The 15,146-nt window shown below is 44.7% G+C and overlaps 1 protein-coding gene across 1 annotated transcript in view; it reads right to left on the bottom strand.

The window, feature by feature from the left end:
- Positions 1 to 15,146, bottom strand: part of LOC143288546 (protein PALS2-like) — a 31,113-nt gene that overhangs the window by 9,333 nt on the left and 6,634 nt on the right. The window contains exons 7-13 of the mRNA XM_076597139.1: positions 14,982 to 15,130; positions 13,034 to 13,165; positions 11,133 to 11,253; positions 7,123 to 7,182; positions 4,528 to 4,686; positions 2,256 to 2,458; positions 211 to 345 (exon numbers count right to left, since the gene is read on the bottom strand). Of these exons, the coding sequence (XP_076453254.1) occupies positions 211 to 345; positions 2,256 to 2,458; positions 4,528 to 4,686; positions 7,123 to 7,182; positions 11,133 to 11,253; positions 13,034 to 13,165; positions 14,982 to 15,130 (959 nt within the window). The remainder of the gene's footprint in view (positions 1 to 210; positions 346 to 2,255; positions 2,459 to 4,527; positions 4,687 to 7,122; positions 7,183 to 11,132; positions 11,254 to 13,033; positions 13,166 to 14,981; positions 15,131 to 15,146) is intronic.

Genomic DNA, 15,146 nt, shown 5'->3' on the forward strand with positions numbered 1-15,146 from the left:
CATGTAGGGGTGGGGGCTGGGTGGTGTGTTGGGGTACATATAGGGGTGGGGACGGGTATGGTGTGTCAGGGTACATATAGGGGTGGGGGGCAGGGACAGTGGTGGTGTGTCAGGGTACATATAGGGGTGGGGGGCAGGGACAGTGGTGGTGTGTCTGGGTACATATAGGGGTGGGGGTCAGGGACAGGTGTGGTGTATCAGGGTACCTACCCGGCTGGAGCGCACGCTGACCGGGTTGTCCTGCAGCCTGTGTTCTTCATACAGCACCTTGAGCGCCTCGATGCTGGGCGCCGCAATTAACACGATGTACGGCTGGAGGTCTGGAGACTTGAGCATCTTCAGTGCCTGCCACAACACACACAGCAACACTTATCTATCAGCCTTTCTGACACACCACAACACTTATCTGTCAGCCTTTCTGACACACCACAACACACACAGCAACACTTATCTATCAGCCTTTCTGACACACCACAACACACACAGCAACACTTACCTATCAGCCTTTCTGACACACCACCACAACACACACAACAACACTTACCTATCAGCCTTTCTGACACACCACCACAACACACACAGCAACACTTATCTATCAGCCTTTCTGACACACCACAACACACAGCAACACTTATCTATCAGCCTTTCTGACACACCACAACACACACAGCAACACTTATCTATCAGCCTTTCTGACACACCACAACACACACAGCAACACTTATCTATCAGCCTTTCTGACACACCACAACACACACAGCAACACTTATCCATCAGCCTTTCTGACACACCACAACACACAGCAACACTTATCTATCAGCCTTTCTGACACACCACCACAACACACACAGCAACACTTATCTATCAGCCTTCCTGACACACCGCCACAACACACACAACAACACTTATCTATCAGCCTTTCTGACACACCACCACGACACACACAGCAACACTTATCTATCAGCCTTTCTGACACACCACCACAACACACACAGCAACACTTACCTATCAGCCTTTCTGACACACCACCACAACACACAGCAACACTTACCTATCAGCCTTTCTGACACACCACCACAACACACACAGCAACACTTATCTATCAGCCTTTCTGACACACCACAACACACAGCAACACTTATCTATCAGCCTTTCTGACACACCACCACAACACACAGCAACACTTATCTATCAGCCTTTCTGACACACCACCACAACACACACAGCAACACTTACCTATCAGCCTTTCTGACACACCACAACACACAGCAACACTTATCTATCAGCCTTTCTGACACACCACAACACACACAGCAACACTTATCTATCAGCCTTTCTGACACACCACAACACACACAGCAAGACTTACCTATCAGCCTTTCTGACACACCACAACACACAGCAACACTTATCTATCAGCCTTTCTGACACACCACAACACACAGCAACACTTATCTATCAGCCTTTCTGACACACCACAACACACAGCAACACTTATCTATCAGCCTTTCTGACACACCACCACAACACACACAACAACACTTACCTATCAGCCTTTCTGACACACCACCACAACACACAGCAACACTTATCTATCAGCCTTTCTGACACACCACAACACAAACAGCAACACTCATCTATCAGCCTTTCTGACACACCACAACACACACAGCAACACTTATCTATCAGCCTTTCTGACACACCACAACACACAGCAACACTTACCTATCAGCCTTTCTGACACACCACAACACACACAGCAACACTTATCTATCAGCCTTTCTGACACACCACCACAACACACACAGCAACACTTACCTATCAGCCTTTCTGACACACCACCACAACACACACAGCAACACTTATCTATCAGCCTTTCTGACACACCACCACAACACACAGCAACACTTATCTATCAGCCTTTCTGACACACCACCACAACACACACAGCAAGACTTACCTATCAGCCTTTCTGACACACCACAACACACACAGCAACACTTATCTATCAGCCTTTCTGACACACCACAACACACAGCAACACTTATCTATCAGCCTTCCTGACACACCACCACAACACACACAGCAAGACTTACCTATCAGCCTTTCTGACACACTATAACACACAGCAACACTTACCTATCAGCCTTCCTGACACACCACAACACACAGCAACACTCATCTGTCAGCCTTTCTGACACACACACTAACCCCCCCCCCAGGCCCCCAAAACCTTCCCACCCACACACACTCACCACCGGATTGACGGCCATGACACAGACGCGACCTGTCTTCACGATGGCTCGCACGGTGCTGAACTTGATGCCATACAGATGTCCGTCAAACTCCCCGTAGTCCACGTACTTGTTCTCTCGGATGTCCCTCTCCATGGTCTCTCGGTCGATGAAGAAGTAACCGTGCCCATCTATGTCCTTCTCCCCCATTGGTCGACTGGTGTCTGGGGGTGGGAAGGCAAGTTTCACTTTCAGTTTCAGCTTCAGAAGGAGGCGTCACTGCGTTTGGACAAATCCAAATGCGCTACACCACATCTTCTAGGCAGATGCCTGACCAGCTGAATAAACCCAACGCGCTTAGTCAGGCCTTGAGTGCACGCATATAAATATTTGTGTACCTATCAGAGTGGATTCCTTCTACAGAATCTTGCCAGAGGACAAAACTTTTGTTGCCAGAGGTTCTTTTTCAGTGCTCCAAGTGCATGCTGCACACAGGACGTCAGTTTATCGTCTCATCTGAATGACGAAACGCTCAGTTTGATTTTCCAGTCAAACTTGGGAGAAAAGGTGAGAGAGGGGGGAATCAAACCCTGACCCTCATGAACAATGTATTGGCAGATAAGCGTCTTGACCGTTCTGCCACCTTCTACCAAGAAGGCAAGAATCGGAAATAAGACTCAAACTCAAAACTGGCCCTTAACGTGAGTGATGACATATGCTGTGACATTACAGGGGAATGTAACACTATTTTGTACCTTGCACCCACACATGAAAATGAAGGAAAAGAGACATACAGAAATGAGGGCAGACAGGGAGAACAGACAGGGGGGTGGGGGGGGGAGTGGAAGGGAGGGTGATACAGTGAGAGAGATGGGGGCAGGGGAGGGAGTCAGAGAGGGATAGGGTGGAGGGAGGGAGTTTGGGAGAGGGAAGGAGTTAGAGAGGGAGGGAGTTAGAGAGGGAGAGGGTGAGAGAGGGAGAAGGAGTTAGAGAGGGAGAGGGAGGGAGTTAGAGAGGGAGAGGGTTAGAGAGGGAGGGAGTTAGAAAGGGAGAGGGTGGAGGGGGTTAGGCAGAGCGGGAAGGAGTTAGAGAGGGAGAGGGAGTTAGAAAGGGAGAGAGTGGAGGGAGTTAGGTAGAGCGGGAAGGAGTTGGAGAGGGAGTTAGAGAGGGAGAGGGAGGGAGGGAGAGCGGGAGGGAGACAGAGAGGGAGAGGGACTTACAGAGGGAGAGGGAGTGAGTAAGACAGGGAGAGGGGGGGAGGAAGTTAAAGAGAGGGGGAGAGTGCGTGAAGGGCAGGGAGGGAGACAGAGAGAGAGGAGAAAGTAAAAACAAAAGAGAGAAAAACAAGACTGAGACCATGAAAAAGAAAGAGAGAGAGAGAGACAGCCAGAAAAAGAGAGAGAGAGAGAGAAGAGAGAGAGAGAGAGAGAGAGAGAGAGAGAGAGAGAGAGAGAGAGAGAGGGATATGTAAATCAAACAGAAGGAGAGACTGCGATGGAAAACAAAAGACATCCAGAAGGATCAGAACGCAGCCAGAGTCAACAGATTCTGACGACAAATAACTGAAAAAAAGACATCATATACTCCTCCAACACACTCAACGACAAAATAACCACTGGACAGAAAATCGCTAACTGAAATTCCTGAGCACAGTGAAAGACAGGTGCAACAACTGCCGAGCATTACAACGCCGACTTTCAATCTGAGGGTCCTGGGTTCGATCTTGCAGAATGCACATGACAAAATCAGCATGAGCCTTAATCCCCATATAGTGCATACACATGTTTGACATCAAATACGCATTTTAAAGATCCTGTAATATGTGTCAGTGTTCGGCAGGTTATGGAAACACTGACATACTGTGCATGTACACCCCCCAAACACAGGGTGAAGAGATGGTCAGAGCAATGACCAAAGGTCACCAGTGAAAAAAAACAACGTGTAAATGGAAGAGGATGACGTGAATCAGTCACAGAGAGTTAAAAGAAAAGCAAAACAAAAAACACACAAATTAAAAAACAACACACAAATTAAAAAACAAAACAAGAATAATCATGTTTGTTCTGTTGAATATGACAAAGACCATACATCAGTTCTTTACTTCGTGCATGACATCGATGAGTGTGCTTTCACAAACTTCAGGAATATTGCAGATTTATCTCTTAAACTTAGAAAAATATAGAAAGAAGAAAGTTTTTTAGAACATCATCATGATAACAGCCATCCTCTTCACACACACACACACATTCACGGTGGTTTTTACAGAGTATAACAACCCAATCCCAAACTTTACAAGGAATGGCGGCTTGAAACCGTCGAGGGTTGTCCTCCACCAGTTTTTTGATCAGCGACTGTTTGCCCACGTTCCTGGCCCCCACAAGGGCCAGCACTCTTGTGTGGTAGTTGGTCAGAGTTACCTCCTCATACACCTTGATATCACAGTCATCATATTCTGCACACACAATACAAAAGGATACAGACAGAAAGGAAATGTCAGTAACTGAGAAACTGAACTGCCATGATGTGTGAGTGCAAATGTTATGTACGTGAAATCTGCAAATAGATAACCCCAACACAAACAGATAACCCCCAGACAAACAGATAATCCCCAGACAAATAGATAATCCCCCAGACAGATAGATAATCCCCCAGACCGATAATCTCCAGACAAATAGATAACCGCAACACGAATAGATAACCCCAGACAAATAGAGAATGCCCTGACAAATAGATAATCTCCAGACAAATAAATAATCTCCAGACAAATAGAGAATGCCCTGACAAATAGATAGATAATCTCCAGACAAATAGATAATCTCCAGAGAAATAGATAGATAACCCCTACACAAACAGACAATCCCCAGACCAACAGAAAATCTACAAAACTCTGGGAGCAGCTCTAGCTCCTATGCATGCAAGTCATTCTTCACAAAGAAATAAAACTGCTGGCACACATGGATTTACCTTGTCTGTCAGAAAAAAAAAGGAAAAAAAATCCAGTTCATCATCACGGACTTCCACTGGGAATGAAAGTTCAGATGCTCTGATCACCATTCAGATACAGATCCTGTTCTGACATAATTACGACATACCCCTTGAAAAACAATAACTAGATCTTGTTTGAAGTGACACAAATCATGTTAACAGACAACATCACAATGAGACAGTATGTCGGTTACAGCAGCAGGGTAACTTTACTTTTGACTTTGTTTTCTGCTCAGGTAACAATGACTGCTTCCGGAAACAAAATGCCCAAGACACTTGAGTGTTAAGATGTTACCCAAAGATAGGTGGGTCTGGAACATTTATGCTTGATGAAGGTATTGCATTGTTTTTTACTGTATTCAATTGAACTGTATTGTGTTGTGTTGTGTTGTATTGCTTTGCAACGTATTGTACTGCACTGTGTTGTATTGCAATGCGTTGTATTGCAGGTATATTATTGTATTGTGCTGTCTTGCATTGTAATTACTTTGCATTGCATTAATTTGCATTGTACTGTTTTGTGTTGCGTTGTGTTGCATTGCACTTTACTGTACTGCATTGTATTGCAAGTACATTATTGTACTGTATAGTCTTGTCTTGTATTGCTTTGCATTGTACTGTTTTGCAGGTATTGTATTGTATTGTATTGTATTGTACTGCATTGCACTGTAATGCACCATGTTGTATTGCAATGTGTTGTATTACATTACGCTGTATTGCATTGTATTGCAGGTACACTATTGTAATGTATTGTGTTGTGCCGTGTTGCGATGCACTGCACTGCACTGCATAGTACTGGGCCCGTATGCACGTCGATCCGGATAGAGGGCTATCCGCGAATAGCGCCTATTCGGGTGGATAGGCCGCAGATTTTGGTATGTACGTCAGAACGCATAAGCTATCCGACTGGGCTAAACGCGGATAAAGTTATCGGTGCCTCGGGGGTCAGACAGCGAGCCTAAACGCGGATAAATATGGCAGCATTGATGTTTTTCAGTGAATAGACGTTAAACTGAAGATTAACACACACACACACACACTTTTCTAACTTTTTTTATATTTTTTATTATTTTTTTTTTTTGTTCGTTTTTTTTGTTTTGGGTCTAATATCACTTTACAGTGAATAGACGTTAAACTGAAGATTAACACACACACACACACACACACAATAACAGGTTAAATGGAACAATGATGGTTGATCGATGCAGGCGGGGCAGTTGGAATAGAAGGACATCGCCATGAATTATCACTGATTAACGAATCAAAGAACAAAGGCAACCCACAACTCACCTCCGATGAGGGTTGGTTACACTCGGATTCAAACTGCTGAATAACAGCGCACGTTCCACCTGCATCTCTTCCAGAAATACTAGAATTTCATCAGCACTGAAATTTGGCTTCCTAGTGCGCTTTGAATTCTCCATGGCAAGTAATACAAACAATAAAAACTGGGACTGACGAAAACCGACGAAGCACGTACCAGTGGTAGTTCCACGAGGGAGGGTATGTCTAAACCGAAAGCAATGCCTGCTGCACCGCGGTTTTCCAAAGAATCTATAAATAGCGCGCCGTGTCCTGCCCCGTAAACGCGGAGAGCTATTCAATCGCGAATAGGGCGACGTACATACCAAAACCGGAGAGGAGCTAATCGCGTTTAAGCTCCGAATAGCTAACCGCGTTTAAGCCCTAAACGCGCATAAGCTAATCGGGTTTGACGTGCATACGGGCCCTGTATTGCAAGTAATTTATAGCATTGCATTGCACTGCATTGTACTGCATCGTATCACATCACATTTTGTGTACTGCACATTTCAGTGCCTGCTTCTCGGGCCGACACGTCACCACCAGATCACCACTGTGTGTGAGAGGAGAAACGAGTGTGAACACAGCATGTGGTACACACCTTTGTTATTGTTGGTGCTGTAGTCGATCTGTTTCTTCTTCTTCATCTTCAACCCACACACTGAAACACATCACGGCAAACCTGGATCAACCCTTTCTTCTTCATCGTCAACCCACACACTGAAACACATCACGGCAACCCTGGATCAACCCTTTCTTCTTCATCGTCAACCCACACACTGAAACACATCACGGCAAACCTGGATCAACCCTTTCTTCTTCATCGTCAACCCACACACTGAAACACATCATGGCAACCTGGATTAACCCCTTCTTCTTCATCGTCAACTCACACACTGAAACACATCCAGGTTGCCGTGATGTGTTTCAGTGTGTGGGTTGACGATGAAGAAGAAAGGGTTAATTCAGGTTGCTGTGATGTGTTTCAGTGTGTGAGCTGACACACTGAAACACATCACAGCAACCTGGATTAAGCCCTTCTTCATCGTCAACCCACACACTGAAACACATCACGGCAAACCTGGATCAACCCTTTCTTCTTCATCTTCAACCCACACACTGAAACACATCACGGCAAACCTGGATCAACCCTTTCTTCTTCATCGTCAACCCACACACTGAAACACATCACGGCAACCTGGATCAACCCTTTCTTCTTCATCGTCAACCCACACACTGAAACACATCACGGCAAACCTGGATCAACCCTTTCTTCTTCATCGTCAACCCACACACTGAAACACATCACGGCAAACCTGGATCAACCCTTTCTTCTTCATCGTCAACCCACACACTGAAACACATCACGGCAAACCTGGATCAACCCTTTCTTCTTCATCGTCAACCCACACACTGAAACACATCACGGCAAACCTGGATTAACCCCTTCTTCATCGTCAACCCACACACTGAAACACATCACGGCAAACCTGGATCAACCCTTTCTTCTTCATCGTCAACCCACACACTGAAACACATCACGGCAAACCTGGATCAACCCCTTCTTCTTCATCGTCAACTCACACACTGAAACACATCCAGGTTGCCGTGATGTGTTTCAGTGTGTGGGTTGACGATGAAGAAGAAAGGGTTAATCCAGGTTGCCGTGATGTGTTTCAGTGTGTGAGCTGACACACTGAAACACATCACAGCAACCTGGATTAACCCCTTCTTCATCGTCAACCCACACACTGAAACACATCATGGCAACCTGGATTAACCCCTTCTTCTTCATCGTCAACCTACACACTGAAACACATCATGGCAACCTGAATTAACCCCTTCTTCTTCATCGTCAACTCACACACTGAAACACATCACGGCAACCTGGATTAACCCCTTCTTCTTCATCGTCAACTCACACACTGAAACACATCACGGCAACCTGGATTAACCCCTTCTTCTTCATCGTCAACTCACACACTGAAACACATCATGGCAACCTGGATTAACCCCTTGGCTGTTGAACCTTGGTGACAATGAGATCAGTGTGACCTGTAGGCTCTGTCTGATCTCAGTGAGGTGACAGCCCTTCACTGACATCCTGACCTGTAGGCTCTGTCTGATCTCAGTGAGGTGACAGCCCTTCACTGACATCCTGACCTGTAGGCTCTGTCTGATCTCAGTGAGGTGACAGCCCTTCACTGACATCCTGACCTGTAGGCTCTGTCTGATCTCAGTGAGGTGACAGCCCTTCACTGACATCCTGACCTGTAGGCTCTGTCCTATCTCAGTGAGGTGACTGCCCTTCACTGACATCCTGACCTGTACGCTCTGTCCTATCTCAGTGAGGTGACTGCCCTTCACTGACATCCTGACCTGTAGGCTCTGTCTGATCTCAGTGAGGTGACAGCCCTTCACTGACATCCTGACCTGTAGGCTCTGTCTGATCTCAGTGAGGTGACAGCCCTTCACTGACATCCTGACCTGAAGGCTCTGTCTGATCTCAGTGAGGTGACAGCCCTTGACTGACATCCTGACCTGTAGGCTCTGTCTGACTTCTGAGAGATGACAGCCGTTCACTGACATCCTGACCCGTAGGCTCTGTCTGATCTCTGTGAGGTGACAGCCCTTCACTGACATCCTGACCTGTAGGCTCTGTCTGATTTCTGAGAGGTGACAGCCCTTCACTGATATCCTGACCTGTAAGCTGTGTCTAATCTCAGTGGGGTGACAGCCCTTCACTGACATCCTGACCTGTAAGCTCCGTCTTACCTCAGTGAAGTGACAGCCCTTCACTGACATCCTGACCTGTAAGCTGTCTTATCACAGTGAGGTGACAGCCCTTCACTGACAAGCAGACTTGTCAGCAGCAGTCAAGGGGTTAAAAGTCATCATCAAAATAGCTCTGTCCATGAGTCACCATGCTACATGCCTTAACCCTTTCAGTGCTAGCATATTCTGAGCTTGGTGACAACTATTGGCCAAGGGATGTTTGGTTAGGGTGGGCAATAATTAACAACAAAATTCTAGCATGCCAACTACCGAAAGAAAGTATACATAATCTATACTTTCTTGAAAGGAAAATGAACACACTTATCTATGATGATTTCACATGAAATCAATTTTCTTATGACAGGATAATTCCTACAATGACGTGGGCGGATGTGTCCAACGTGGGGCACATTTCTGCACACCAGAAGGGGATGTCCTGAGGCACTGAAAGGGTTAAAGAGAGATAGCCTACCACAAAAACATCCAGTGTGGATGAAGATACAGCCGCATAAAAATCAATAACCAAAAGGAAAGAAAAAGAAGAGAAAAAGCAGAAACCAAAACAAATCTTGTCGGATCATTCTCACGTTCAAGATTTTAGTCTGCCCGTGAGACTTTCTTCAGTCCACTGATGGTGTGAGGGTAAAACAAGCTGGATGTTTACATGAAAAGGAAATTTTCTTCCTAAAATTACGTTTCAGTAACATACTCACCGTGACCCACTAGTGCAGACTCCGGCAGGGGTCTGACATTCCTGTCCTGTGCAAACTACTATCCGCCTATGCGGAGAAAACGAAAGTAGCTACGGCCGATAACCTCCTGGAAGTAGGTAACCTCTCCCTTTGCCCCCCTGACTAGCACCCTCTTTTTCCGGCAGCCATCTTGACTCTGTTCCTGTGCTCTTCATACGGCCAAGTTTTTTTTTCGTATTTCTGTCTGTCTATAGATTCTTTGACACTCATGTTTTGTATCTGATGAAGACCTGTATCATCAAAAAGCAGCATTACACTGTAGTGGGCTCAGCAATAAAATTACTTTGCACAACAAAGCGGTATATCACTGTACCGCACTCATGGAAAAAAATGCTTCTCATGAACCACACTGTATCAAGCTACACTGATGCGGCCTTGTAACAAGATCCAATGGCCTTGTTAAAACAATCCTGCTGAGGGAGGGAGATGGAGGGGAAGACAGAAAAAAACGACTGACTGACAACACTGCATAATGAACGGACAGGAAAACTATATGCAGAGACCCAGGCTGTGACACACAACCGACAGACCTGGAGGAACCTGTTGAACAGTTCTTCTGTGCGGCGCCACAAATAACTCTTCACAAGAGTTAAGGGAGGAGAGGAAGAAGAAGAACGCAAGAACGCAAGAATTTTATTGTATGGGCCATATGACCCATTACAACTCATCATGCTGACAATGTTTGAGTGAACTGTTGTTATAGCATACATCAACTTAACCAACAATGTCAATAAAATCTTAAAAAGAAAGAAAGAGAGAAAAAAAAAAAGTCAAGAAAAGGGAAAAGCATTAACGAAGTCGGTTTGCATAATAAATGTATCTACCAAGGAGGCAATGCTCATCTTGCATCAAACGCTGAAACCCAGTCATCGAAGTATAAAGCGTGTATTTTTCAGGAATATACTTTTGTCGTAATTCGTTCAATTCTGTGCAGTGGATAAGAAAATGCAGTTCCGTTTCTGTAGCACTGCGGCAGAAAGAGCAAATGAGATCTTGCTCTGAAGAAGAAGAAGCAGAAGAAGAAGACACTGTACTTCACTCACAAATAAAAACACTCCACAGCACCATGCCGTGTCACACTCACAGAGACTGGTCTTTGTGTTCGTCAAGGCTGGCTGGACAAAGGCGCTACGCTTTTCCTGCAGCGTTCGGGAAGGGATGATGCCCACTGGACCGTGACCGTCAGTTACCGCCACTGACCTGGCCTGTGTCCACAGACACAAACGGAGGAGGAATTTTGTTTAATGTCCCATCACACATATTGGTGATTGAAGACATTTTGTTAAAGTATTTATGAATACATCTGAGTAATATCGGTTAGAAGGGGTGGGAGATGTGAATGAATGGAGGGTTGGGGGAAACTGGGCAAATGAGGGTGAAATGTGGGTGAAATTTGAAAAAAATAAAAAAAAAAAATCTAAATACAATTACAGGAAATTACTTAAAGGACTTCGTAAACTGACAAGCGAAACAACTAATAATGAATGCAAAAAGTCAGACACAAATGGCTCACAACATCAACAACATAAACATTTGTATTTGTATTTCTTTTTATCAGAACAGATTTCTCTGTGTGAAATTCGGGCTGCTCTCCCCAGGGAGAGTGCGGGGCTATACTACAGCGCCGCCCATTTTTTTGTATTTTTTCCTGCGTGCACTTTCATTTGTTTTTCCTATTGAAATGGATTTTTCTACAGAATTTTGCCAGGAACAACCCTTTTGTTGCCGTGAGTTCTTTTATGTGCGCTAAGTGCATGCTGCCCATGGGACCTCGGTTTATCGTCTCATCCGAATGACTAGCATCCAGACCACCACTCAAGGTCTAGGTCTAGTGAGGGGGAGAAATACTGGCGGCAGAGCCATAATTCGAACCAGTGCACTCAGATTATCTTGCTTCCTAGGTGGACGTGTTACCTTTAGGCCATCACTCCACATCAACAGCAAACAGGAATGTAACAGTAACCTGACTGTGGAAATATTTTGGCTTCTCTATCAATTTTTTGGTGCTCTTCCCACAAGTACATTGTCACTGATAATTAGAATGTGTGGAAAGAACCTTTTCTTGTTCTGTTCTAATAGGAAATTTTCTTCCTAAAATTACATTTAAGTAACATACTTACCGTGACCCACCAGTGCAGACTCCGGCAGGGGTCTGATTCCTGTCATGTGCAAACTAGTACCGACAATTTCCAGAGAAAATTAATTTGTTAAAGTTTACCATGGACATACACACTCATACAGGCACAAAATTCGGTGAGATGGTAAACCGAGGTCCCGTGCACATGTAAAAGAACCCATGGAAACAAAAGGGTTGTCCCTGACAAAATTCTGCAGAAAAATCCACTTCAACAGCAAAACATAAAAAACTGCAGGCAGGAAAAAATACCAAAAAATGGGTGGCGTTCTCAGTGTAGCAACACGCTCTCCCTGGGGAAAGCAGCCCGAATTTCACACAGAGAAATCTGTTGTGACAAAAAAGAATAATACAATACACTACAAACTCAGATGACCAAACACACACATGAACCAAACAGTGGTTGGGTCAAATACAAAGGTCCTGAACTGACTGAAACCAGAGTGTTGAAGAGAGCAGGGACTACACTGTTCTACACAAAATGTAATGAACAGATCTGATCTTGGCTTTGTTTCATAAGGTTGTTATTTCTGTTTGCTGGAAAGGGGAGGGGAAGCTTTTTTGTTTTTGTTATTTCACTGGCCACTGGTCGCATTTCAGAAGAAATTCATAAAGCAGTTTTACTAAAATGAAAATGAATAAGGTAAATAAGAGTAGTATAAATTTATTGCAAAAGTAATTTTTTCTATTATGTATATATATTTGAGTGTGTGTGTGTGCGTGTGCGCGCACGTGTGCATTTGTTGGCATGTGGAGAGCAGGTGTTTGTGTGTGTGCATGTGTATGTGTAAGTAAGTGTGTGTGCACGCAGGTGCATAGGTTTTCAAAGTCAATTAAAAAATGAAACACACCTGCCACCAGTTCTCATCAGCGGTGCTGACCACCTCCAGGATATCGTTTTGCCTGAAGGGCAGTCCAACCTTCTTACAAGGAAGCAAACGGTCGTTCATGGGATCATAGCTGAAGTTGGCCCGAACAAAAAACTGCAAACAGACACCAGAAAATTCATCATAAACCTGATGCTAGGGAGAGGAGAAAGCAAAAAAGGTGATTATGGGAACTAAGTACAGACCGAGTGTGTGCGTGTATGTATATATGTATATGTATAGAAATAAATAAAGATAGATAGATATATGTGTGTGTGTCTGTAGTTTAATAAACCTCTACATAATGTAAAAGTATGCATGACCTAAATAACATTAAAACTTTTAAACTCCAAGACTCGTCAAGTCACTTCTTCTTCTTCTTCTGCGTTCACTCGTATGCACACGAGTGGGCTTTTACGTGCATGACCGTTTTTACCCCGCCATGTAGGCAGCCATACTCCGTTTTCGGGGGTGTGCATGCTGGGTATGTTCTTGTTTCCATAACCCACCGAACGCTGACATGGATTACAGGATCTTTAACGTGCGTATTTGATCTTCTGCTTGCATATACACACGAAGGGGGTTCAGGCACTAGCAGGTCTGCACATATGTTGACCTGGGAGATCGTAAAAATCTCCACCCTTTACCCACCAGGCGCCGTCACCGTGATTCGAACCCGGGACCCTCAGATTGACAGTCCAACGCTTTAACCACTTGGCTATTGCGCCCGTCTAAGTCACTTCTAAAGATGTCAGCTGATCACTTGGTGCAAATGAAACTATTCTTTGCAAAATCTTAAAACTTTACTTGAATCACGGACACCATGAAACAAAATTATGAGCAAGAAAGCCATGGAAGTCCCACAAATGTTCGCTTACATCTATGAGTGGGCGTTTACATATATCTGACTGTTTTTACCCTGCCATTAATGCAGCCATACTCTGTTTTCAGGGGTGTACATGCTGTGAATGTTTGAGTTTCAATACCCCACCAAACACCGACATGTACTATGGGATATTCAACATGTGTATTAGAACTTCTGCACATGTACGCACAAGAATGGTATTAAGACATAGCAGGTCTGCACAAATATTGACCAGGGAGCAAGGAAAAATCTGCACTCTCGATAAATCTCAACTGACTGAAAGTGCAACCATTCAGCTTTTATACCCATCTGCTATGTCATCATTACCATCATCACCATTGTCATGATGATCTTCCTGACTGATGTAACCAGGGGTCAAAGTGACTGGTTCTTGCTTCGCTGAAAATTAACTACAGCCTGCGCACAGGGTCCACTTTACTGAAGTGCATGTCTTTATACTGAAACAAAGTAAAATACAGGGAGAGAAAGGAACTACTGCCAGTATGGATATACTTTTACCCACGAGTACAAAGCAGCAGTCCCTTCCTATCACCATTTTGTTGGGACACTTCCGCCTTACCTGTCTAAAGCACTCCACATACATGTCCTCATGGGAAAACAGTTTTAAATTACCCAAAAGTGTTTCAGCTACCGCAGTTTTAGTTTTTTCCACTGCCACAGTCTGGGATTCGTTGCCTGTTGGTCTCTGGCACCAACCAACACTCCCTGTGTTCAAATCCCAGCTACAGCTCAGGCTTGCCGTTGCTCAAGTTTTTTTCCTTTTTCTTTACTGAGCGCTGTATTTTGTCTTATTTCTTGATATCAAAATGTTTAAACAAAACCCATTTGTACTGTGAGGTATTTTTGTGATTTTTTTCACCACTTAATTTGAGCAATTTTCTGCCTGTGGGTGTGAGTGTGTATGGTTGAGTGTGGTTAGTCATTTTCAGGCATGGCTGCGAGTGAACGGCTGATTGCCAGTGTGTGCAGAGTCGAAGTTTATCTGGAGAAACGCGATTTAGAAATGCCTTTCATTACTACTGTCATCATCATCGCTGTCGTTATCACCTTTTCCTTGATGCCGTCTTCGCGGTGACAGGGTACAATCTTCATGGTGACGGAGGTGGCTGCATCCTTCAGGATGTGCATCATGTCTTCTGGCGTGTACACCTCCGTGCCATTCACCTCACGCACCATGTCCCCCACGTGTAGCAAGCCTAACAACACGCTACA

The sequence above is a fragment of the Babylonia areolata genome, chromosome 12 (assembly GCF_041734735.1).
Source record: "Babylonia areolata isolate BAREFJ2019XMU chromosome 12, ASM4173473v1, whole genome shotgun sequence".
NCBI classification, from domain to species: domain Eukaryota; kingdom Metazoa; phylum Mollusca; class Gastropoda; order Neogastropoda; family Buccinidae; genus Babylonia; species Babylonia areolata.